General features: G+C 48.1%; 1 protein-coding gene across 1 annotated transcript in view; it reads left to right on the top strand.

Moving 5' to 3' along the window:
- The first annotated feature begins 3,534 nt into the window (after window positions 1-3,534).
- Window positions 3,535-19,979, top strand: part of DTD1 (D-aminoacyl-tRNA deacylase 1) — a 75,596-nt gene continuing 59,151 nt past the window's right edge. The window contains exons 1-4 of the mRNA XM_052650999.1: window positions 3,535-3,629; window positions 8,148-8,238; window positions 10,110-10,345; window positions 17,418-17,524. Of these exons, the coding sequence (XP_052506959.1) occupies window positions 3,587-3,629; window positions 8,148-8,238; window positions 10,110-10,345; window positions 17,418-17,524 (477 nt within the window). The 5' untranslated portion in view covers window positions 3,535-3,586. The remainder of the gene's footprint in view (window positions 3,630-8,147; window positions 8,239-10,109; window positions 10,346-17,417; window positions 17,525-19,979) is intronic.

Here is a 19,979-nt window from a genome sequence, read left to right on the forward strand (position 1 = left end):
TACTCTGTAGTTGTTGTTGTTCAGTCACTCGGTCGTGTTGGACTCTGTGACCCCATGGAGGATGGCATGCCAGTCTTCCCTGTCCTTCACCATCTCCCGGAGCTTTCTCAAACTCATGTCCACTGAGTCAGTAATGCCCTCCAGCCATCTCATCCTCTGTCATCCCCTTCTGCCTTCAATCTGCATTCTGTAGAATGCTCCTTGATTTAGGTTTGATCTTGCTTCATGATTGGATTCAGATTATGTGTATCTGGCAGACAATATCACAAAAGTGATACCATGTCTTTCCTCAGTGCAGTATCAGAAGTGTATGATGTTTGTCTTACTACCGGTGATACTATTTTTGGCAACTTCAGTTCAGTTCAGTTGCTCAGTCATGTCCGACTCTGCGACCCCATGAATTGCAGTGTGCCAGGCCTCCCTGTCCATCACCAACTCCTGGAGTTCACTCAGACTCATGTCCATTGAGTCAGTGATGCCATCCAGCCATCTCATTCTCTGTCGTCCCCTTCTCCTCCTGCTCCCAATCCCTCCCAGCGTCAGAGTCTTTTCCAGTGAGTCAGCTCTTCGCATGAGGTGGCCAGAGTACTGGAGTTTCAGCTTTAGCGTCATTCCTTCCAAAGAACACCCAGGACTGATCTCCTTCAGAATGGATTGGTTGGATCTCTTGCAGTCCAAGGGACTCTCAAGAGTCTTTTCCAGCACCACAGTTCAAAAGCATCAATTCTTCAGCACTCAGCTTTCTTCACAGTCCAACTCTCACATCCATACATGACTACTGGAAAAACCATAGCCTTGACTAGATGGACCTTTGTTGGCAAAGTAGTGTCTGCTTTTGAATATGCTATCTAGGTTGGTCATAACTTTTCTTCCAAGGAGCAAGCGTTTTTTTAATTTCATGGCTGCAGTCACCATCTGCAGTGATTTTGGAGCCCAAAAAGATACAGTCTGCCACTGTTCCCACTGTTTCCCCATAGTATTTAACATTCCAGTTTACTATTTTGTAGTCTTTTCTGGCCAAATGACTGTTCCTTGTTCTCTATTTGAAACTTTCTCTTGTAGAGGAGGAAAAAGTTTTCCTCATTCTCTTCAGGTCTGAAAAAGTAAGGTGAAGGTGAAGTCGCTCAGTCGTGTCCGACTCTTTGTGACCCCGTGGACTGTAACCTACTAGGTTTCTCCATCCATGGGATTCTCCAGGCAAGAATACTGGAGTGGATTGCCATTTCCTTCTCCAGGGGATCTTCCCGACCCAGGGATCGAACCCGGGTCTCCCCCATTGGAGGCAGACGCTTTAACCTCTGAGCCACCAAGGAAGCAGTGATAGACAAATGAACTGGAGAAAAACATACAAATTTATATAGTTTTCAGCTACCCACTCCAGTACTCTTGCCTGGAGAATTCCTTGGACAGAGGAGGCTGGCATGCTACAGTCCATGGGGTTGCAAAGAGTCAGATGACTGAGCAACTTTCACTTCACTTACATGACATGAGAGTCTTGATAAGGAGATGAAGACCTAAAGAAGCATGCCTGTGGTTTGTGTGTGTGTGTGTGTGTGTGTGTGTGTGTGTGTGTGTGTGTTTTTGTCATTAGGTTTGATGAGGCATGAAGAATCATGGAGGAACATGACAGGTTAAGGAATATGAGGTAGGAAGTAAACGGGGAAACTGCAAAGCTTGTTGGTTAAGATTCTTCTTGGTGAGCTTTTGTCTTTGGAAATAAGACTTCTCCTTTCCTCCTGGTATAGAGGGGGTATCTCTCACATGAGAGTTTGTGACTTGTTTCAGGAGAGAAGGGTTGGGGTGATACAGGCTGAAACCTGGGACCTTTGACCTGAGTGCTTGCACCTGGACAGATGTTAACTCCAGCAACAGCATTCAAAGAAACTATAAGGGACCACAAATAACAGCACCCATGCACAGTCACAGTGGGGCAGAAATGAATGTGGATGTGTGCTTAGTAGTCAAGTCATGTCTGACTCTTGGGATCCCATGGACTGTAGCCTGACAGGCTTCTCTGTCCATAGAATTTCCCAGGCAAGTATACTGGAGTTCAGAGAAGGCAATGGCAACCCACTCCAGTACTCTTGCCTGGAAAACCCCATGGATGGAGGAGCCTGGTAGGCTGCAGTCCATGGGGTCTTGAAGAGTCAGACATGACTGAGTGACTTCACTTTCACTTTTCACTTTCATGCATTGGAGAAGGAAGTGGCAACCCACTCCAGTGTTCTTGCCTGGAGAATCCCAGGGACAGCAGAGCCTGGTGGGCTGCCATCTATGGGGTCACACAGAGTCGGACACGATTGAAGCAACTTAGCAGTAGCAGCAGCATACTGGAGTTGGTGCCATTTCCTTCTCCAGGGGATTTTCCCTGACCCAGGGATGGAACCCGAGTCTCCTGCATTGGCAGCCGAATTCTTTACCACTGAGCCACCTGGGAAGCCCACAATTATGAAAACTAATATACAAAAAGACCATAAACTAGCTGCCATTTCTGAGGTGCTCAGCACAAAAGCAGGGCAGGGCAGACCCGAGTTTTGTTCAGGAATATCAGGAACCCCATTCCTGTGTACCCACCAGCACTATCAGACTGAAGAAGACACACTCAGAGGAGTTTTTTTTTTTTAAATCTGTGACAATGATTGTTAGGGTAATATTTGTACAGTCCTTTGCAGCTTTCCAAGCACTTTTACACAGTGTATTTTATTCAAACCTTCTAATAATCCTGTGAGAGAGGCCAAATAGGATTAGAGAAGGAATTAGAATTACAGAATCATGTATCTCTGCAGGAAACAGGTAGGTCAAATGAGTACTTAAACAGTTTGTTGTTGTTGTACTGCTCAGTTGTGTCCGACTCTGCGATCTCACGGACTGCAGCACACCAGGCTTCCGTCCTTCACCATCTCCCAGAGCTTATTCAAACTCATGTCCGTTGAGTCGGTGATGCCATCCAACCATCTCCTCTGTTGCTCTGTTTTCCTCCTGCCTTCAATGTTTCCCAGCATCAGGGTCTTTTCTAAGGAGCTGGCTCTTCGCATCAGGTGGCAAAGTATTGGAGCTTCAGCATCCGTCCTTCTAACGAATGTTCAGGGTTGATTTCCTTTAGGATTGACCTAAACAGTTAGATGGCTATTTTAGGCAGCAGATCTTCTGTCTGGTTTCTGAGGAGCTGCAGAGGCAGGAGGACAAGGGAAAAGGAATTTGGGAGGATCTGGGGTCAGAGGGGTGGGAAAACGGCAGGAGGAACACGGTTAGGATTAGGAATCAGGACAAAGCTGGGATGCAGGGATGACTGGCGGGATGTGAGCAGAAACAGCACCTGTGAGTCTGCCTAGGAGTGGGCGCCGGGAAAAGGGTGGAGTCTGGGCGGGGCTCAGCTCTGGGTGGGCAAGAACGGGGAGTGGCGGGGCCCACCGCGGGGCGGGGCTACACGGAGGGCGGGACCAACCTGCGATGGGCGAGGCCGGCGAGGCCGCGCCGGGGCGCGTTTCCGGGTGTCCCCGGCAGAGGGCGCCGGCCGCCGCGCCGCCCGCGGAGTCCCCGAGGCCGGAAGCCGCCCGGCGCCGCCCCGCTCGCCGCAGCCGCCGCCATGAAGGCCGTGGTGCAGCGCGTCACCCGGGCCAGCGTCACAGGTCAGTCGGGCGGGGCCGGGAGGAGCCGCCCTGACCCCGCGCCCGGCCGCCCTTGCCAAGGGTTCTCCCGGGCGCCGCCCCCGGGCGATCCCAGCCCCGCGGCCCCGAGCCCCCCCACCGCCCCTCCGTTCCCCGGCCCGCGGCGCTCTGCAAGGGCCGCCGGGTCTCCGCTGAGGGACGCGGAGACCGTCGTCTTCAGCGGCGCTTGCTTTTGTTCGGAGCGCGGACGGCCGCGCTCCCGGGCGTCCCCCGGCCCGCCCTTCCGCGGGGTGTTGCTGGACTGCGCGTGGGGGGGCGTCTCCGGAGCGCGCAGCTCCTCCCCAGCCGCTCCCCTCGGCGTTTGTGCCTTTCTCTACCCCCCCACCCCCCCGGGTTTTCTCCGTGTCCCGGTCTTCCTGGAGCTGGACGCCCCGCGAGGTGCGCGCTCCTGACAGGTGTTCGCAGGGGCTGGTTCTGAGCGTGTCCGCCCCCGTGACCCGGAGAGACCCTGGAGCATCAGGAGGTGTTTCTTTCCGCCAGTCTCTCGTGGACCGAGCCACGCAGCCCTGTCTGTCTCTTGGTCACTTGTGGTCTAGTGTGGACATCAGGGGGCCAGATGACTAGTGGGTACAAGGGAATTGTTTCAAAACTCAGACAAGATCATAAAGATATTAACATTTATTTATTTTCTGGAGTGACTGACTACATTGTCTTCTAGTCTTTCCTATTCTTATTGGCAGAATTCTAGTATTGTTTCCCTTTAGGCACTTGTAGATAACCCTACCCTCAAGCCAGTGTATACCAAACGCGTGTTTTTGTGTCCAAGAAACTAGCTTTAAGAACAAAACAGCAAACTCCCCTAAGAAACCATCAAACTCGGTAAAACCATATATTTAGATCTGAGATTCTACTTTTCAGAACATGATTTCTAAGGTGTTTTGGTAACTGGTTTGCGATATGGTCCTGGAGTAACGGGGTGGATAGTATAACTCTGGGGTTTATTGCCTTTTTTTTTTTTTTTTTTTGAGAAGAATTTTGCAGTCTGCTCAATGTGATCGTCATGAGCAGTGAGCAGACTTTGCAGAATGTTAGGTTTTGGTCCTAACCAACAACTCTCCATTGTGCCAATCTGATTAAAAACATGATTCTGGGAGATAAACTGCATAGTTTGAATGATTTTAGTTTACTATTTAAATTATATGCTTTGGGTTAAAAACAACATAGAAACCATCCTGCATATTAAAAAAAAAAAGAAAAAACAGGGAAGAGTGCTAACTGTGGTTAGGAGTTAATAAGATGGAGTTCTCTCACAGTGCTGGAGGAGGCTTTGGTTAGCCAGGCCTTCTACTTGAATTACAACAGAGAGATTTTCTCATTCCTTTAGGATGTGACTGGCTCCACTGCCATGTGGCCTTTCGTGAGTGGCATTTTATTTCAAAGGCTCTAAAATGTCACTTCCGATTTTATGAGTGACAGAGTAGAATATTAGGAGTCACATTATGTAGTAGCCTCCTTTATGAACATGGTCGGGCACATTGATGCCTTAGCATGGTTATTGTGATCATCTAATTTTAAAAGCTTTAAAATGACGGAACATTTCAGACATATTCATATGTTTACATGGATGGAACAGTACAGTAACCCCCATGTCTATCACTCAGCTTTTTCTTTAATTTTTATTGGAGTATAGTTAATTTACAATGGTGTGTTTCAGGTGCATAGCAAAGTGAATCAGTTACACATATACATACATACCTCTTTTTTAGATTCGTCACTCAGCTTTATGAGCTGAAATCCGAATAGATTCATAGAATGTTGGAAAGAGATTGGTTGGGTTTGAATGGATTAATTAGGTGCTGAATTCTTCTCAAAGAAGAGGTCTTGTGCCAACATACATGGCATCAAATAAACTAAATTTATTTTAGCTTACTTATAAAATAAATAAATTTATATTTATACAAAATAAATTTATATTGACTAAATATCTCAGGTCTTTCCTAGCCCTGTGTTTTTTCCCTTAGAAATCCATTTGTCTGTAATAAAACATCCCTAGGGAAGGACATAACTTCTCCAAAAGGAGAGAGTCATTTCAAGGCTTTGGTGCATAATTTATTAGGACAGTACCACATTATGAAAATGTTGAAACTCTTCACATAGTGATTTGAAACACTTCAAATAGTGATTGTACTTCTGAGGCTCTATCTAAGAAGTTGATTCTAATTATAGGAAAAGCTTTAAATTATAGAAGAACCAGCAGAGCGCAGAGGGCTCGTAGGGCAGTGACACTGCTCTGTATGATAGTGTCATGGTGGATACATGTCATTATACATTTGTTCAAACCCATAGACTGCACAGCACCAAGAGTGACCCTTGATGTAAACTGTGGACTTTGAATGATGACGTGTCCATGGAGGTTCATTGTTTGGAACAAATGTACCATCTGATGAGGGACGGTGGTGGTGGGGCGACTGTCTGGGGGCAGGGAAACCTCTGTACCTTCTGTTCAGTTTTGCTATGAACCTAACACTATGCTATACAGGAAAGTCTGTTAAAAAAAAAGGACTTTAGTGTACAAAAATTTTCACCATGGTGTTATTTATTGAGGTAAGAACTTGAAAGCAAGCCATTTATCTGGCCAAATAGGATGGTTAGTCCGTCCATGGATAGAATGCAGCTGTTTAACAACTAAAAGATGTTTAGGAAAAGCTCATAACGTGAAAACATGCCCATGTGCTGTTAAAAGATGAGGCACAAAAATTTATATACAATATTATTCGGTAGTTGAGAACAAATATGGAGTAAAATCTATGAGTAGAGGAAATCTTTAAAGGAAATCAGTCAGTAACATACTGAAGTGCTTCTCTGGGTGTTCTGTGTTCTTTTCTTTCCTGTTTTTAAAAAATTTTTCTATAATGCATATGGCATTACTTTAATGGTGGACATAGTTCAATAATCATTTTTTCAGTTTTAAAAATATACTCTGGGGAAAATTTTAAAAATATTGATACTGTAGGAAAATAACATGGATTTAATTAAAGAACAAATAGAGCCAAAGTTTTCTAAAGCCATACAAACAGGCAAACAACCCTGAGTGTTTACTGCTTATGTCAGGATAGATGATTTTGGTTTCATATTTTGAGTCAGTGGTTTGTCACTCATAGTCCATTATTAAAAAAAAGCACAGAAGAAAATATTAAAATGTATTTTTTAAGCATAAAAATAGGAGACGTTAAGCTGTAAAAAGAGTTTAAGGAATAAGTTGAGGCATGTACTTTCCTGGTTTCTGACTGTCAGATGGTCCCTTGTCAGATGCCTGCAGGAATGAGGGGTTTCTCATTCTTTCCTGAGCTTGCAGGATGTGGGACATGGCACAGTATGTGATGCCTTGTCAGGAACATTTATGGATATTATTATCCAGCAGAAGCAGACAGACAGCAAAAACATGGCAGAGTTGACCCTTCTCTGGATTGGAACACTAGGTCAGTACAGAATAAACTAACCAAACATCAATAATCTAATGAGCTTCAGTAACGAGTTGGCCCCAAAATTGAAAATTATGAAGATAAACATCTGGAATACGGCTTTAGTCTGACCCCTGGAATAGTGCCTCTTTCTTAAGTAGTGCGCCGCCGCTGATGAAATGGTACTGTGGTGTACTTGTTGTTTAGTCCCTACGTCGTATGTGACTCGTGCCACCCTGTAGACTGTCGTCTGCCCAGCTTCTCTGTCCATGGGATTTCCCAGGCGAAAACCCTGGAGTGGGCTGCCATTTCCTTCTCCTGGGGATCTTCCTAGCCAAGGGATGGAACCTGCATCTCCTGCATTGGCAGGTGGATTCTTTACCACTGAGCCACCAGGGAAGCCCAGAGTGTACAGTTGACTCTAAATACACGCAAATATTTGAAATAGAAATCTGTGCACAGAGAATTTTCTTTTTTATGGGTAGGGTGCATCATTCAAAGAGATTTGGAGGTTATTGGCTTATAATGCAACATTAGTACTAAACTGGGAAATCATAGAAGTTTGCTGACTTGAAGCTTAACTTTTAAGCTGTATTTTTTATGTATATTTCTCTTTTCTGCAGTTAGTAGAGGAATCATTTATTTTCTATGACGTAAATGTTTTTGCACTCTGTATTGTGTTACCCAGTTTGCTGATTTTCAAGAAAAGCAAGTACTTCCTTTCTGAGAACTAACAGAGCTAAGCTGGATTCTCTGGGAGGAGAGCTCCGTTGTTACAGATGGGCAGACTCAGAGAAAATTTCAGGTGTCTCACTCATGGTAACACAAATGAACATGAGGCCTGAAAATCGTGTGCCACAGTTGCTCACTTCACACCTCATTCATTCCAGATGTAAAATCAGAATGGGCAGCTGTGATCATCATACTGAGTTAATGTAAGCTCTTATATGTTTCAGTACCTAGGGCCTTTGCCAGAGAAGTTACAAGTGCAGTGTTTGAGTTTTCCTGTGGATACTCAAACGCGCTTCATGGCACCTGTCTTGTTCTGAATCTCTTTTCCCTTTTGTTGCCTTGCCAGTTGGAGGAGAGCAGATAAGCGCCATTGGACGGGGCATCTGTGTGTTGCTGGGTATTTCCTTGGAAGATACGCAGAAGGAACTGGAGCACATGTAAGAGGCATCTTATCTTAGATTCCACATCACTGCTGTTCTGGTGGGACACGTGCTGGTTGTCCAGCTAGCTGGCTAGTTTTTTATATAATATGTACACACAGACATATACATGTATGTATATATAGGTACTTCCCTGTTGGTCCAGTGGCTGAGACTTCGTGCTCTCCATGCAGGGGGCCCCAGGTTCAATCCCTGGTCAGGGAACTAGATCTCACATGCTGCAACTGAAGATCTTCCATATGCCAAAAAGAAGATTGAAGATCCTGTGACGTCAGTGGCGGGCTGGCGCACAGCTCAGCCTCTGTCCCTGTGTGCTCTTGCAGCCTCTAGCCGTTCTCCTAATGCAAACACCGAGCCTGTTTTCTTATGAATAGTTTATGTTTCCAGTTTGAGATGCACTGTCTGGGCCCCGTTACTCATGTCAGAAATGCTCAGTTGTTCACTGGACACATGAGGATCTGCATGACAGTTACCTGCTGTCATGCACATGTGTGTAGCACAAAGCCTGACTCCAGACTAGAACCTGGGCCACCTGACCTGGAAGCCAGTGCTCTCTCTTCTGAGGTGGGAGCTTTGTCACTGTTGTTGCCTGACTGGCCTGTCCTCATGTTTCCTCTCCCCAGCACCACCTGGCACACTTTCTTCCGAAGCTTGGATCTGTTTTCTCTCTGCCCTTTGGTGCCCAGAGCAAAGGTGCAGCAGTGCCCAGTAGTCCCTTTTGTGTTAGGTTGAAAACTAGACTTGGAACCGAATTCCTGCTAAGGTATTACTGACTGGCAAGGACCATTCAGTACCACTTCACGAATGTCGGTGTTTCCATAGCTGTCCCTTAGATACACAGGAGGCGGGGGTGGTGTAGTGGCTAAAAGCTGGGGCCTGGGAGCTAGTATGTAACTTGGTGGTTCAGAGAGAGGACTCGACAGAAGGTGGACCTCGGCCATGGAGAAGGGGCCATGGACATGTGCCCTGCAGAGGGTGCCTACAAAAGTGGTGGCGAGTGAGCATTTGTAGAGGCTCTGAACATGTCTTCAGCATCATGCACACAGGTGGGTTCAGAGGGTGAATTGCAGCTTTCATGGAGGTAGTTGTTTGTTATTTGTCTCAAGTCTGACCTTATAGATGTTAGCCAGTCTTCTTCCTTGCTGAGATGGGTGTCCTTTGTCATCCCCACATACAGGGAAAGCCATGTGGCTATAAGGAGCCTGTGACATGGTTGTCAGAATGTCTCTCCCCAGATCTTCCTGCATTTCTGCACTGACCATGAGTTTTCTCCAGGGTATTTGCTGAATTGTTAAAAAGGGTCATCATTTACCCCTGTGTAAAGATTGAATTCTCTAGAAAATAGAACTGAGCTCATGTTTTGATACAACCCCAGCTTGAAGGAACAGATAGTGAAGAAGGGCTCATCATCTCAGCTCCGGTTCCTACTGGAAGCTGCTGTGAATTAGAGGGGCTGATAAAAGAAAATAAAGGACTGTTATTATCCCATTACTGAAGGGCTCAGACAGTAAAGAGTTTGCCCACAATGCGGAGGCCCAGGTTAGATTCTTGGGTGGGGAAGAACCCCTGGAGAAGGAAATGGCAACCCACTCCAGTATTCTTGCCTGGGAAATCCCATGGACAGAGGAGCCTAGCGGGCTACAGTCCACGGGGTCCAGAAGAGTCTGACACAACTTAGTGACCAGCACTTTCACTTTTTACTGATGAGGCGCAGGGAGGAAAGGAACTTGCCCGAGGTCATCCGTCCTGTAGGCGATGGAGCCAGCACAGTGTCCCCCGTCTGCAGAGCACCGGTGACATTTTAGGGGCATGGGTGTGTCTGGGGTCTTGCGGTTCTCTAGGTAGCTCTCACCCGGCTTTTCCCCCAGGGTCCGGAAGATCTTAAACCTGCGTGTGTTTGAGGATGAAAGTGGGAAACACTGGTCGAAGAGCGTGATGGACAAGCAGTACGAGGTGCTGTGCGTCAGCCAGTTCACCCTGCAGTGTGTCCTCAAGGGGAACAAGCCCGACTTCCACCTGGCCATGCCTGCAGAGCAGGCTGAGTCCTTCTACCAGGGCTTCTTGGAGCAGCTGCGCAAGGCCTACAGGCCGGAGCTCATCAAAGGTAGGTGGGGTTCCCCAGGGAACAGGGTGGGGCAGTGTCTCCAGGACATTTTCCAGCAGGGGACCAACAGTCTGCAGATGGAACATTTCCTTTCCAGAAAGTTCGCTGTTTATGTTTATTCTTTATTTTTTTGTAATTGGGGTATAATTGCTGTATAATGTGTTCGTTTCTGCTTTACAACAGTGTACCAGCTATATGTATACATATGTGGCTTCCCAGGTGGTTCAGTGGGTAGAACCTACCTGCCAGTGCAGGAGACGTAAGAGATGCGGGCTCAGTCCCTGGGTGGGGAAGATCCTCTGGAGGAGGAAATGGCAACCCACTCCAGTACTCTTGACTAGAGAATCCCGTGGACAGAGGAGCCTGGTGGGCTACAGTCCATGGGATTGCACAGTCGGGCCTGACTGAAGTGACTTAGCACGCACACATACATATATCCCCTCCCTCTTGGACCTCCCTCCCACCCTACTCCATCCCACCCATCTAGGTCGTCACAGAGCCCTGAGCTGAGCTCCGTTGTGCTGTGTAATAGTTTATTATTTTGTTGAAACTACACTGGAGCCGCTACCCCTGCCGCTGCCATGTGTGTCCTCTGAAGGCCACGTGGTGCCGCTCACCCTTCTCCGTGCTTCTGTCCACGTTTGAGGTGTGTCGCGGCGCAGCAGCGCACAGGATGCGGGGCGCTTTGTTCTGGTTGTTCAGCCTGCCTGATGAGAGGGATGCAGCTGCCGGCCGCAGAGGGAGTCGCATGTCCTCTTAAATTTCTAGCGGCCATACTAAAAACAGGAAAAAGAAACAAGCGAAACTAGCGCGCAGGACAGCCCCGGGGTTCTGATTTGACCCCGCAGTCAGTGGTCAGTGTAGAGAGTTCCTGATGAGCTCTCCCTTCCCTGCCTTGTACTGAAGCTTTCCTGCTCACAGCGCACCTCGATCCAGGCCCACCCATTTCCAGCACCCACTGGCCGCGTGTGGCTCTCTGCTGGCGTGTGAACAGTGTAGACTCAGCTTCTGGTTGTGGGAGATGCCAGCCAAGCTTCATCGACCAAGAGGGAGCCTAGAAAATGCCCGAGAAGAGTGGGCCTGGTCTGTAGAGAACTGTGAATCCAACATGCTGAATTTTCTTCTGAGGGCCATTCGCCTCTAGTCTGTTTTCATGTTTCAGGGGACGAGTTGCATGTAGACCATCCTAGTGTGCCTTTTGCTTCAGCCACTGGGAAAGCTTATTTAGCCTCCTTTGGTGATGAACCTCAGGGTGGGACCGTAGGATGACCACTTCTGTGTCTGATCAACCACAACTGTGTCTGCTGCTGCTGTCAGCCTCCTGTAGACATTCAGCTGTTGTCACCAGTTAATTCTGTAGTTTTTCCTATTCTTTAACTTTCTCTCTCTGGGTTAAACAAATCCAGGTCCCTTTTTTATTGGGCCTGTTTTCAACCATAAGTGATAAACGTCACGACCTGACTCTCCAGTTCTGTAGCAGAACCCCACCTCAAGGGCCGTCAGCTCCTCAGATCGGTTGTGTTCAGAGGAGTTTTGTCCCAGCTCCTCACTGGTATTTCTTTTAATTTAAATTTTCCTCTTACGTGAAGTGTGCATTTGCCAAAAGGACAGATGGGTTCCATGTGATCAGGACCCTCCCACCTTAAGTCAAGTCTTGCCCTTTGCTTGGGTTCTGGTAGAGAAGGAATACACGTACCTCATCTGGGAACATCCCAGTTTAGAATTCCATGGACAAGTCTGGTTGTGGATGTCCACTGGGGTCCTCTGTCTGACATGGCTTTGCTACAAACAAGGTTCTTCCCCCAATTAGCAGTTCAGTGCTTTGAATAATGATGTTTCTTTGCTGAGTCAGGGATTAACTGCTGCCAGCATTGTGTCATCTGCCTGCCGTGTAGAATCATCCCATTTCTGAGTAACCTCAGATGTGTTTGAGGCTGCACCAAGTTCCTTAGAAGGATGAGCACCAGGAATATCACAGAAGCACGGGAGAGAGCCCTTTCTGTGGGCCATGAGTGATGGTTGTCAGGGAACGCGTGGGTGAAAACAAGGCCACTTTCATCTAAGCCCTTCAACACGAGTGTTCCATGTACCGTTAAGTGCTTTGTGTTCCTGAAAACAGCTCTTACTTTCTGAAAAGATGTGTATTTTGTCCAGGTCATTATGTGAAGTGCCTGAAGCAGTGTACTGTAAACACTATAATTTTATAATGGATCAGAATTTAAGCTTATGGGATATGATGCATCAGATCATTTTGATGAAAAGCCAACATGGATGATGCCAGGGGTTTTAATCAGAATTTATTTTCAGCTCCTTTGGGCTTTCAGAGGCCCTGCAGTTATCTCCCATGCCTCGCTTGCTCTTCTGTAGTGGAACAAAGTGGAGGGAATGTTTTACACGCTCACTGTTGTTGGGTTAATTTTGAGATTCTGGCTTTCACCATCAACGTGGAAAGTCCTCTGTGAGCTGAAGGAACATGAACTGCTGAATACATTTTCTTTCTTGAAAGATTTTCAGGGTCTTCAGTGACTTTAAGACAATGTAGTTTAATTTGAAAATTAAAAAATTTAACGCTGATGCCAAGAAATTAAAAAGAAATGTCCAGTTCTTTTGAGATGTAATTGACCTGTAACACTGTTAGGTTTAGTGACTTAACGTATGTATGTGCTGTGAATTGACCACAAGTTGACATCCATCCCCTCCCAGGTTGCATGTCTGCATCCCTAAGAGCTAAGTGCCCAAAACACACCAATTTCTTCTAAGTTGCCTAATATCCTTTCCCCACGTAAAATACCCTGTCCTTCTAACCCTCCTGGCTTCATGTGGCATGGTCTCAGGTCCCCAGTACATCAGGAAACACGCTGCTTTTGCCCCTCGCTCCTTCGCTCTTTGTTCTCAAGATGCGTGTAGTGCTCTCATTTCCTGTGCCTTGACGGTTTGGATGTGCCCTCCTCCTCCCTGTTTTGTGCCTAGCTCAGGCCTCTCTTTAAGTGCTGTGTTTGGTACCAGTGTTTCATCTTTAGCTTTTAGGCGTGATTGTGCTGTCATTCTGTTTTAAGCTAATGGATCAATGGACTTGTTTACAATGTGATATTTTCTACTAAATCCAGTATTTTCAAGTTAAAAACAAACAAAAAAAGACTATCTTCATCACGGTTTTGCAGGTCAGGAATCTTGGAAGGGCTTGGCTGGGCACTTGTCCCAGACCCAGATCAGCCTGAGGGGTTTCTTGACTCAGATGATAAAGAATCATCCTGCAATGCAGGAGACCTGGGTTCGATCCCTGAGTTGGGAAGAGTCCCTGGAGGAGGGCCTGACAACCTACTCCAGTATTCTTGCCTGGAGAATCCCATGCGGCGGGCTGCAGTCCATGGGGTCACAAAGATTTGGACATGACTGGGTAGCTAACACAGGGGCTGCCCTGCCTTCATGGTGGAAACCCATGGCAGGGTCTACGCTGCCAGGTGGCGGCCACGGTGCTGGCTGGGGCTGGGGCTGGGGATCTGCTTCTGGGACGGCCTCTGTTCATCTTGTTTCTGTGCCCCGCCTCATCTGATTCCCCTGGGCTCCCACGTTGCTTGGCTTCTCCCAGCCCAGCTGTATTGGAGTAGCTGGATTTCTACAGTGGTGCCTGGCTTCCCCGACCAGAAGGGGATGCTTCAGGGAGCAGGAAGTGGAAGCGCCAGCCCCACAGACAGGCCTGGAAAGTGGCCTGTGTCATGCCCCACGTGCTGTTGGTCAGGGCAGTTACTCAGCCGCCCAGATTCTGGGGGAAGAGTGGAGACCCGCCTGCGGTGGAAGAAACGTCAGAGTCTGTGACTATCTTTCATCCTCCGCAGTTCACACCTCTGCTGTTCTCAGAGGGTTTTTCTCATCCTCTGCCTTCCCTTCAAATACTTGCTTTGGGGGAGAAACCCAGTGCACAAATCCTTAGTCCTCCCCTCTCTTGCAGAATGAGCCTGAGGCTGAGGGCGCTTCATGGACACCCCCAACCTGAGTGGGCTTCGCCGGATGCTGAGTTCTCATGTGGTGCCCTGCAGCCCCACCCCACCTCCCACCCAGGAGCCTCCATCCTTCAGCTGAAAGCTAAAAGTACCGCGTAGCGGGTGTCCTTAACCATTCTCAGAGTTGAGTGCTGAGCATGTGTTGCTTTTATAATTAGGAAACAAAAATAAATGTGATACCAGAATGGAACAGTTGAAAAGAGGGATCTCCACTCTCCAGCATCTTGTTCCCACTCTTAGCCGTTTTGTGCTCAGTCCAGGAAAGCGCTTACCTGTCAGCTTTGTTCAGCAAATCAGAAGCCTCCATGGGATTAAAAAGAGCTACGTGTGTATTCCCTGCAGGTCTGATCCGTGGTGGGTGGCAGAGAGCTAGAGGAATGTGGAAGGTTGTTTAAGGAGTGCAGGAGACTTCTGACTGCCCTCCACCCCCCATCCTGACCCATATTCCCTCTGGGCATTTCCCAGCCCTGACAAGTTCATCTTGCAGAGAAAGTGCCCAATGGAGGAAGGCCACATCAAGTCTTTCCTTCGTGGTTAGGGTTTAATTTTTTATGGGTTTTCTTAATTTTCTTCTCTTTTTACTATTAATACTTAAAACATTTTCATCACATGAGTAGACTTTCAGTGGAAGCCTGTATTACGTACTTGGGCCAGTGCTACGATGCCAGAGGCATTACTGTTCATGTAAATCTAGGAATTCTCGATGGGGGAATCACATCTTTGTTGAGATCTGAATCTGTAGACCCCGAGTCCATGAAGTTTTTTAAACTATTCCTGCTTCCCCTGCTGAAAGATTCAAACTTTTCCTTTCATGCTCAGTCATTTCCTGTCTTTGGATGGTGACCAGGGTGAAAGGAGTTTCTTTCCACCTATACCTGTGTCTTATTTTTTTAAAATTGCCTTTAGGGACTTTCCTAGTGGTCAAGTGGCTAAGACTCTGAGCTCCCAATGCAGGGGGCCCGAGTTCGATCCCAGGTCAGGGAGCTAGATCTCATGTGCTGCCACTGAGAGTTCATATGCCACTACTAAGGATCTTCCGTGATGTGAGGAAGATGAAAGAGCCTGCGTGCTGTAACTAAGCCCTGGTGCAGCCAAATGAATGCATACATACACACATAGATATACATATAAAAAAAAGAGTGACCAGGTTTCCTGCATGCTGATTTGCCGGGCCCTGAGCCAGTGCCCTGCCTGTACTCACATGCACGCTCCTTGTGGTGGCTGGTCATCCTGAAAGACACCAGGCCACAGAGAGGCAGGGTGTGGCTTCCTGGTGGAGGTCGGCAGGCTGTCAGGCGTTGACATCGGGGCGTGGGCAGCAGCCTTTGTCGGTATGTGGAGCGCTGTGGTTTGTGGCTGGTAGGGCCCTTGGACCCTGCGGGCTTGGCCCCGGTGGGGAGTGTTCCTACTGGAAACATGTGGGACTTATATTTCAGAGCAACCTGATTATATCACCACTGGAGCCCAGATGTAGTTTTGTAGATAAGTTCCTGCCTTTTGACATTATTATTATTTTTAATGTTTTTATTTTTCCTAACCATTGTAATTTTTCTTGGGGGCTTTACTCTGTGAGCTGGACTGGGAAAAAAAAATTACCATTTTAAGACTTCTTGAAACATGTCTTTGGATTTATTGTCCGTATCAGTGGAAAGGCGCACAATAGTTCTGTTCTTAACTGAAGAAAAACAGGCAAAGAAAATAAATTTCTTGCTACTTAGAATGATAAACGGGGTGAAGCATATGCTGTATATCTTGGCAACAGAAATTCAAGGTCGGAAATAATTCCTTTCCTCCTGAGCCTGCCTTCAGCTTCCCTGAGGAGAGCAGCGGCTGAAAGTTGCTCCTAATTGTAGCCATAATTTTTAGCCTGCAATTAAACACATGATTTCCTCCCCAGCTGATGTCTTTTTAGCTTTCCTGACAGGGGTAGCACAAAAGCTCTGTGGATCTGAACGGCCACTTTAATCTAAGTGGAGGCCACAGGAAGCCACCGTCATCCGAGCACGACTGGCTGCCCAGTGGGAACTAGAGCCATGTCGCCTCTAAAAATCGGGGGCAGCGTGGCCTCTCTTGGTCGCCTGCACCGCTGCCCGAGCCTGTTCTTCCGGGACCTCCATGAAGTCACGGATCATTGGAGGGGCCCCTTGCTGCTGCGGTGGCTTTGGTGTCCGGGGGCCCTGGGGCTGAGCCACTCTGGAGGGGGGAGCCCCAAGGGGCTCCTGGACTGCCTTCTCCTTGGCCTGTCCCCCAGAGGTTGTCCGTCCTGTGAAGAGTGCTCCATGTGAAGCGAGGGCTCCTCCCCAGGGGACTGTGGGGCCCACCGGAGTGAAGAACCAAGCAGGTGTCCCTTCTCCACGTCTTGAGAGCCCGTCTGAGCTGCAGTGCACCGTGACCCCCAGGGGTGGGCCGGCAGTCATGGTCCCTCAGGCCGAGATGTGGAGAGCAGGCCGTGACTGCGCACGGGAGCACTCCCCTGCTCCTGCAGCTTGCATCTCAACCTCGGTCCTCTCGCTGGTCTCCCTGTGTCACAGGAGAGATGCGGAGGCCTCAGAGCTGGCTGGGGCCCTGAATCCCGTGGCCTTTCAAGTCCTGTGCCCTGTGGCGCCTCCTCCAGGGGGCCCCTCTCACTCCTCCATCTTCTAAGGAGGGGCTGGGGACCTCGCACCCTTCTCTGGCCTCCAGGGTCAGGATTCTCAAGGTCAAACAGTGCTTTCATCAGCCCCCTGTGCCCATCTGCCCCCCGACGAGACCCCAGGACATGGCTGTCTGCCCCAAAGTGGAATTTCCAGAGTTGTGGTGTTGGTTCAACTTGAACTTGACCAAATTCTTTGCCCTCCAAAGTGTTGATACACTTCATGTCCTCATGGCTTCACAGTCCTGTTAATGCATGATTTCCCCAGCCCACCCGCTTGCCAGGGCTGCAGGGCTGCAGGGCTGCAGGGCACACAGGGCCCCTGTGCTATGTGTGGTCTTGTGTCTCCCTTATTCCGGGGCTGGCCGGCCCTGCTCCCAGGTTTCCGATTGTGCTGATTGCAGAGAGCCTCTTGTGATGGCTGCCATTGCTCTTACAGATGGCAAGTTCGGTGCCTACATGCAAGTTCACATTCAGAACGACGGGCCTGTCACCATAGAACTGGAGTCTCCAGCCCCTGGTGCTGCTGCCTCCGATCCAAAGCAGGTAAGCTCAGAACCAGGGACGCCTTCTCGCTTTGACTTAGTTCTGGAGCTTGTCTCAGTCTGGGGTGGAGACAGCTCTTCACTGCAGGAACCTAGGGTTTTGTTTTCCTACATCCTTTCCCAAGGACACACCTATTGTCCTGCATCTCCTCTGTGCTATGGCCTGGCCACCTCCTGACTCAGAATCCGTGGCACTGCCCAGTCCCTCCTCCGGGCAGCTCCGGGGTGGTGCTGTGGCACCTGCTGGCCACTGGGTGGCAGCAGCGGAGCGGCATAGCTCCCCTTGCCCGCAGCTCCGGTGCCCAAGTGTGGAATGTGTGTGGAGTGGGTTTATCCCAGGTGTGGGTACATGTGCTACCGGAGGTTCTTTCTGAATCCTGTTTCCTAAAGCAACGTCTGACCTGGATTTGCTGCCAACTCTGTCAGCCTTCAGAAAAAAATTTAATTCAAAGAGAAAAAGGGAATCTGGGCTAGCCCTTGTGTGCTGTGGGCTTCTGGTAGGTCCTTAGTGCTTCTGAAGGCTGTGATTAACGCATCCACTTAGTGACCTTTGAGAGGCAGGTGAGCAGGAGGCGTGAGAGCTCGGGAGATAGTTCCATCTTCCTCCCCTCCTTCTAGGACGCCATGAAGGGAAGGCTGTGGGGGCTTGGGGGAGCATTATATAAACCTGAAGCTCTGTGCCCTGTTCGGAGTCACCATTTCTAAGGGGAACAGAGCCTTTCTTTCTTGTTACTGATTTTCAGTAGGCAGGTATGCTCAGTACCTGCTAGCCTTAATCCAAGCTGCTGGTTCTCAGCCTCTGACATGCAGCAAAGTAACGGGAGAAATCAGCATTCCCACTGCCTGGCTGCACCCAGACCAATGACACAGATTCTCTGGGGTGGGGTCAGTGGAGGTTCTGGTCTGAAGCCACAGCTGGAACCACGAGTGTGAGCTGCAGAGGGAGGGACCCGTGCCCTAGCCTGTACCTTGATGGGGTCTGTTACCTTGGACATCTAAGGGCTGGCCAGATCACCTGCAGACAAAATACCGGACTCCTTGCTCAAAAAGCAGGAAAAAGTGCCTGTAAAGTTACTACAAAGGTCCACGTATGGATGTGAGAGTTGGATCATAAAGAAAGCTGAGTGCCAAAGAGCTGATGCTTTTGAACTATGGTGTTGGAGAAGACTCTTGAGAGTCCCTTGGACTTCAAGGAGATCCAACCAGTCCATCCTAAAGGAAATTAGTCCTGAATATTCATTGGAAGTACTGATGCTGAAGCTGAAGCTCTAATACTTTGGCCACCTGATGTGAAGAACTGACTCCTTGGAAAAGACCCTGAATCTGGGAAAGATTGAAGGCGAAAGGAGAAGGAGATGACAGATGGTGAGGTGGTTGGATGGCATCACCGACTCAATGGACACGAGTTTGAGTAAGCTCTGGGAGTTGGTGGTGGACAGGGAAGTTCAGCATGCTATAGTCCATGGGGTCGCAGAGTCGGACATGACTGAGTGACTGAACTGAGCTGAAAGTTACTACAATGTAAAGCTTTTCCCTTTCATCCATGGTCTCTGGACTTACCATGCTTTTTATTTGCTGTTTAATACCATTCTAACCAAAGACAAATTAAAAATTTATATTATTGACATGAAGTTATCATTTCTCTTTATACTGTCCAAACCATTAAAAAAAATATTTTGTTGAGGTATAGTTGATTTACAAGTATGGTTAATTTCTGGTGTACGGCATCGTGATTCAACTTGACGTATATATATTGTTTTCCATTCTCTTTTCCATTATGGTTTGTCATAGGATATTGAGTATAGTTCCTGTGCTATACAGTAGGACCTTGTTGTTTCCTCATTCTGTATATCATAGTTTGCATCTGCTGACCCCAGACTCCTCCTCCATCCCTCCTCCACTTCCCTCCCCCTTGGCAACCACAGGTCTGTTCTCTGTGTCTGTGAGACTGTCTGTTTTGTAGGCAAGTTCATTTGTGTCATATTTTAGATTCCACGTGAGGGATAGTATATGGCATTTGTCTCTCTCTCTCCCTGACTTCCTTCACTTAGTATGATGATCTCCAGGCCCATTCATGTTGCTACAGATGACATGATTTCCATTCTTTTTTATGGCTGAGTAATACTCCATCACACACACACACACACACACACACACACACACACACACACACACACACCAGTTCTTTATCCATTCCTCTGTCAATGGACATTTACACACACACACACACACACACACACACACACCAGTTCTTTATCCATTCCTCTGTCAGTGGACATTTACACACACACACACACACACACACACACACACACCAGTTCTTTATCCATTCCTCTGTCAATGGACAGTTACACACACACACACACACACACACACACCCACACACCCACACACCAGTTCTTTATCCATTCCTCTGTCAGTGGACATTTAGGTTGCTTCCAGGTCTTGGCTATTGT

This window comes from Budorcas taxicolor, chromosome 13, assembly GCF_023091745.1.
Source record: "Budorcas taxicolor isolate Tak-1 chromosome 13, Takin1.1, whole genome shotgun sequence".
Taxonomy (NCBI): Eukaryota; Metazoa; Chordata; class Mammalia; order Artiodactyla; family Bovidae; genus Budorcas; species Budorcas taxicolor.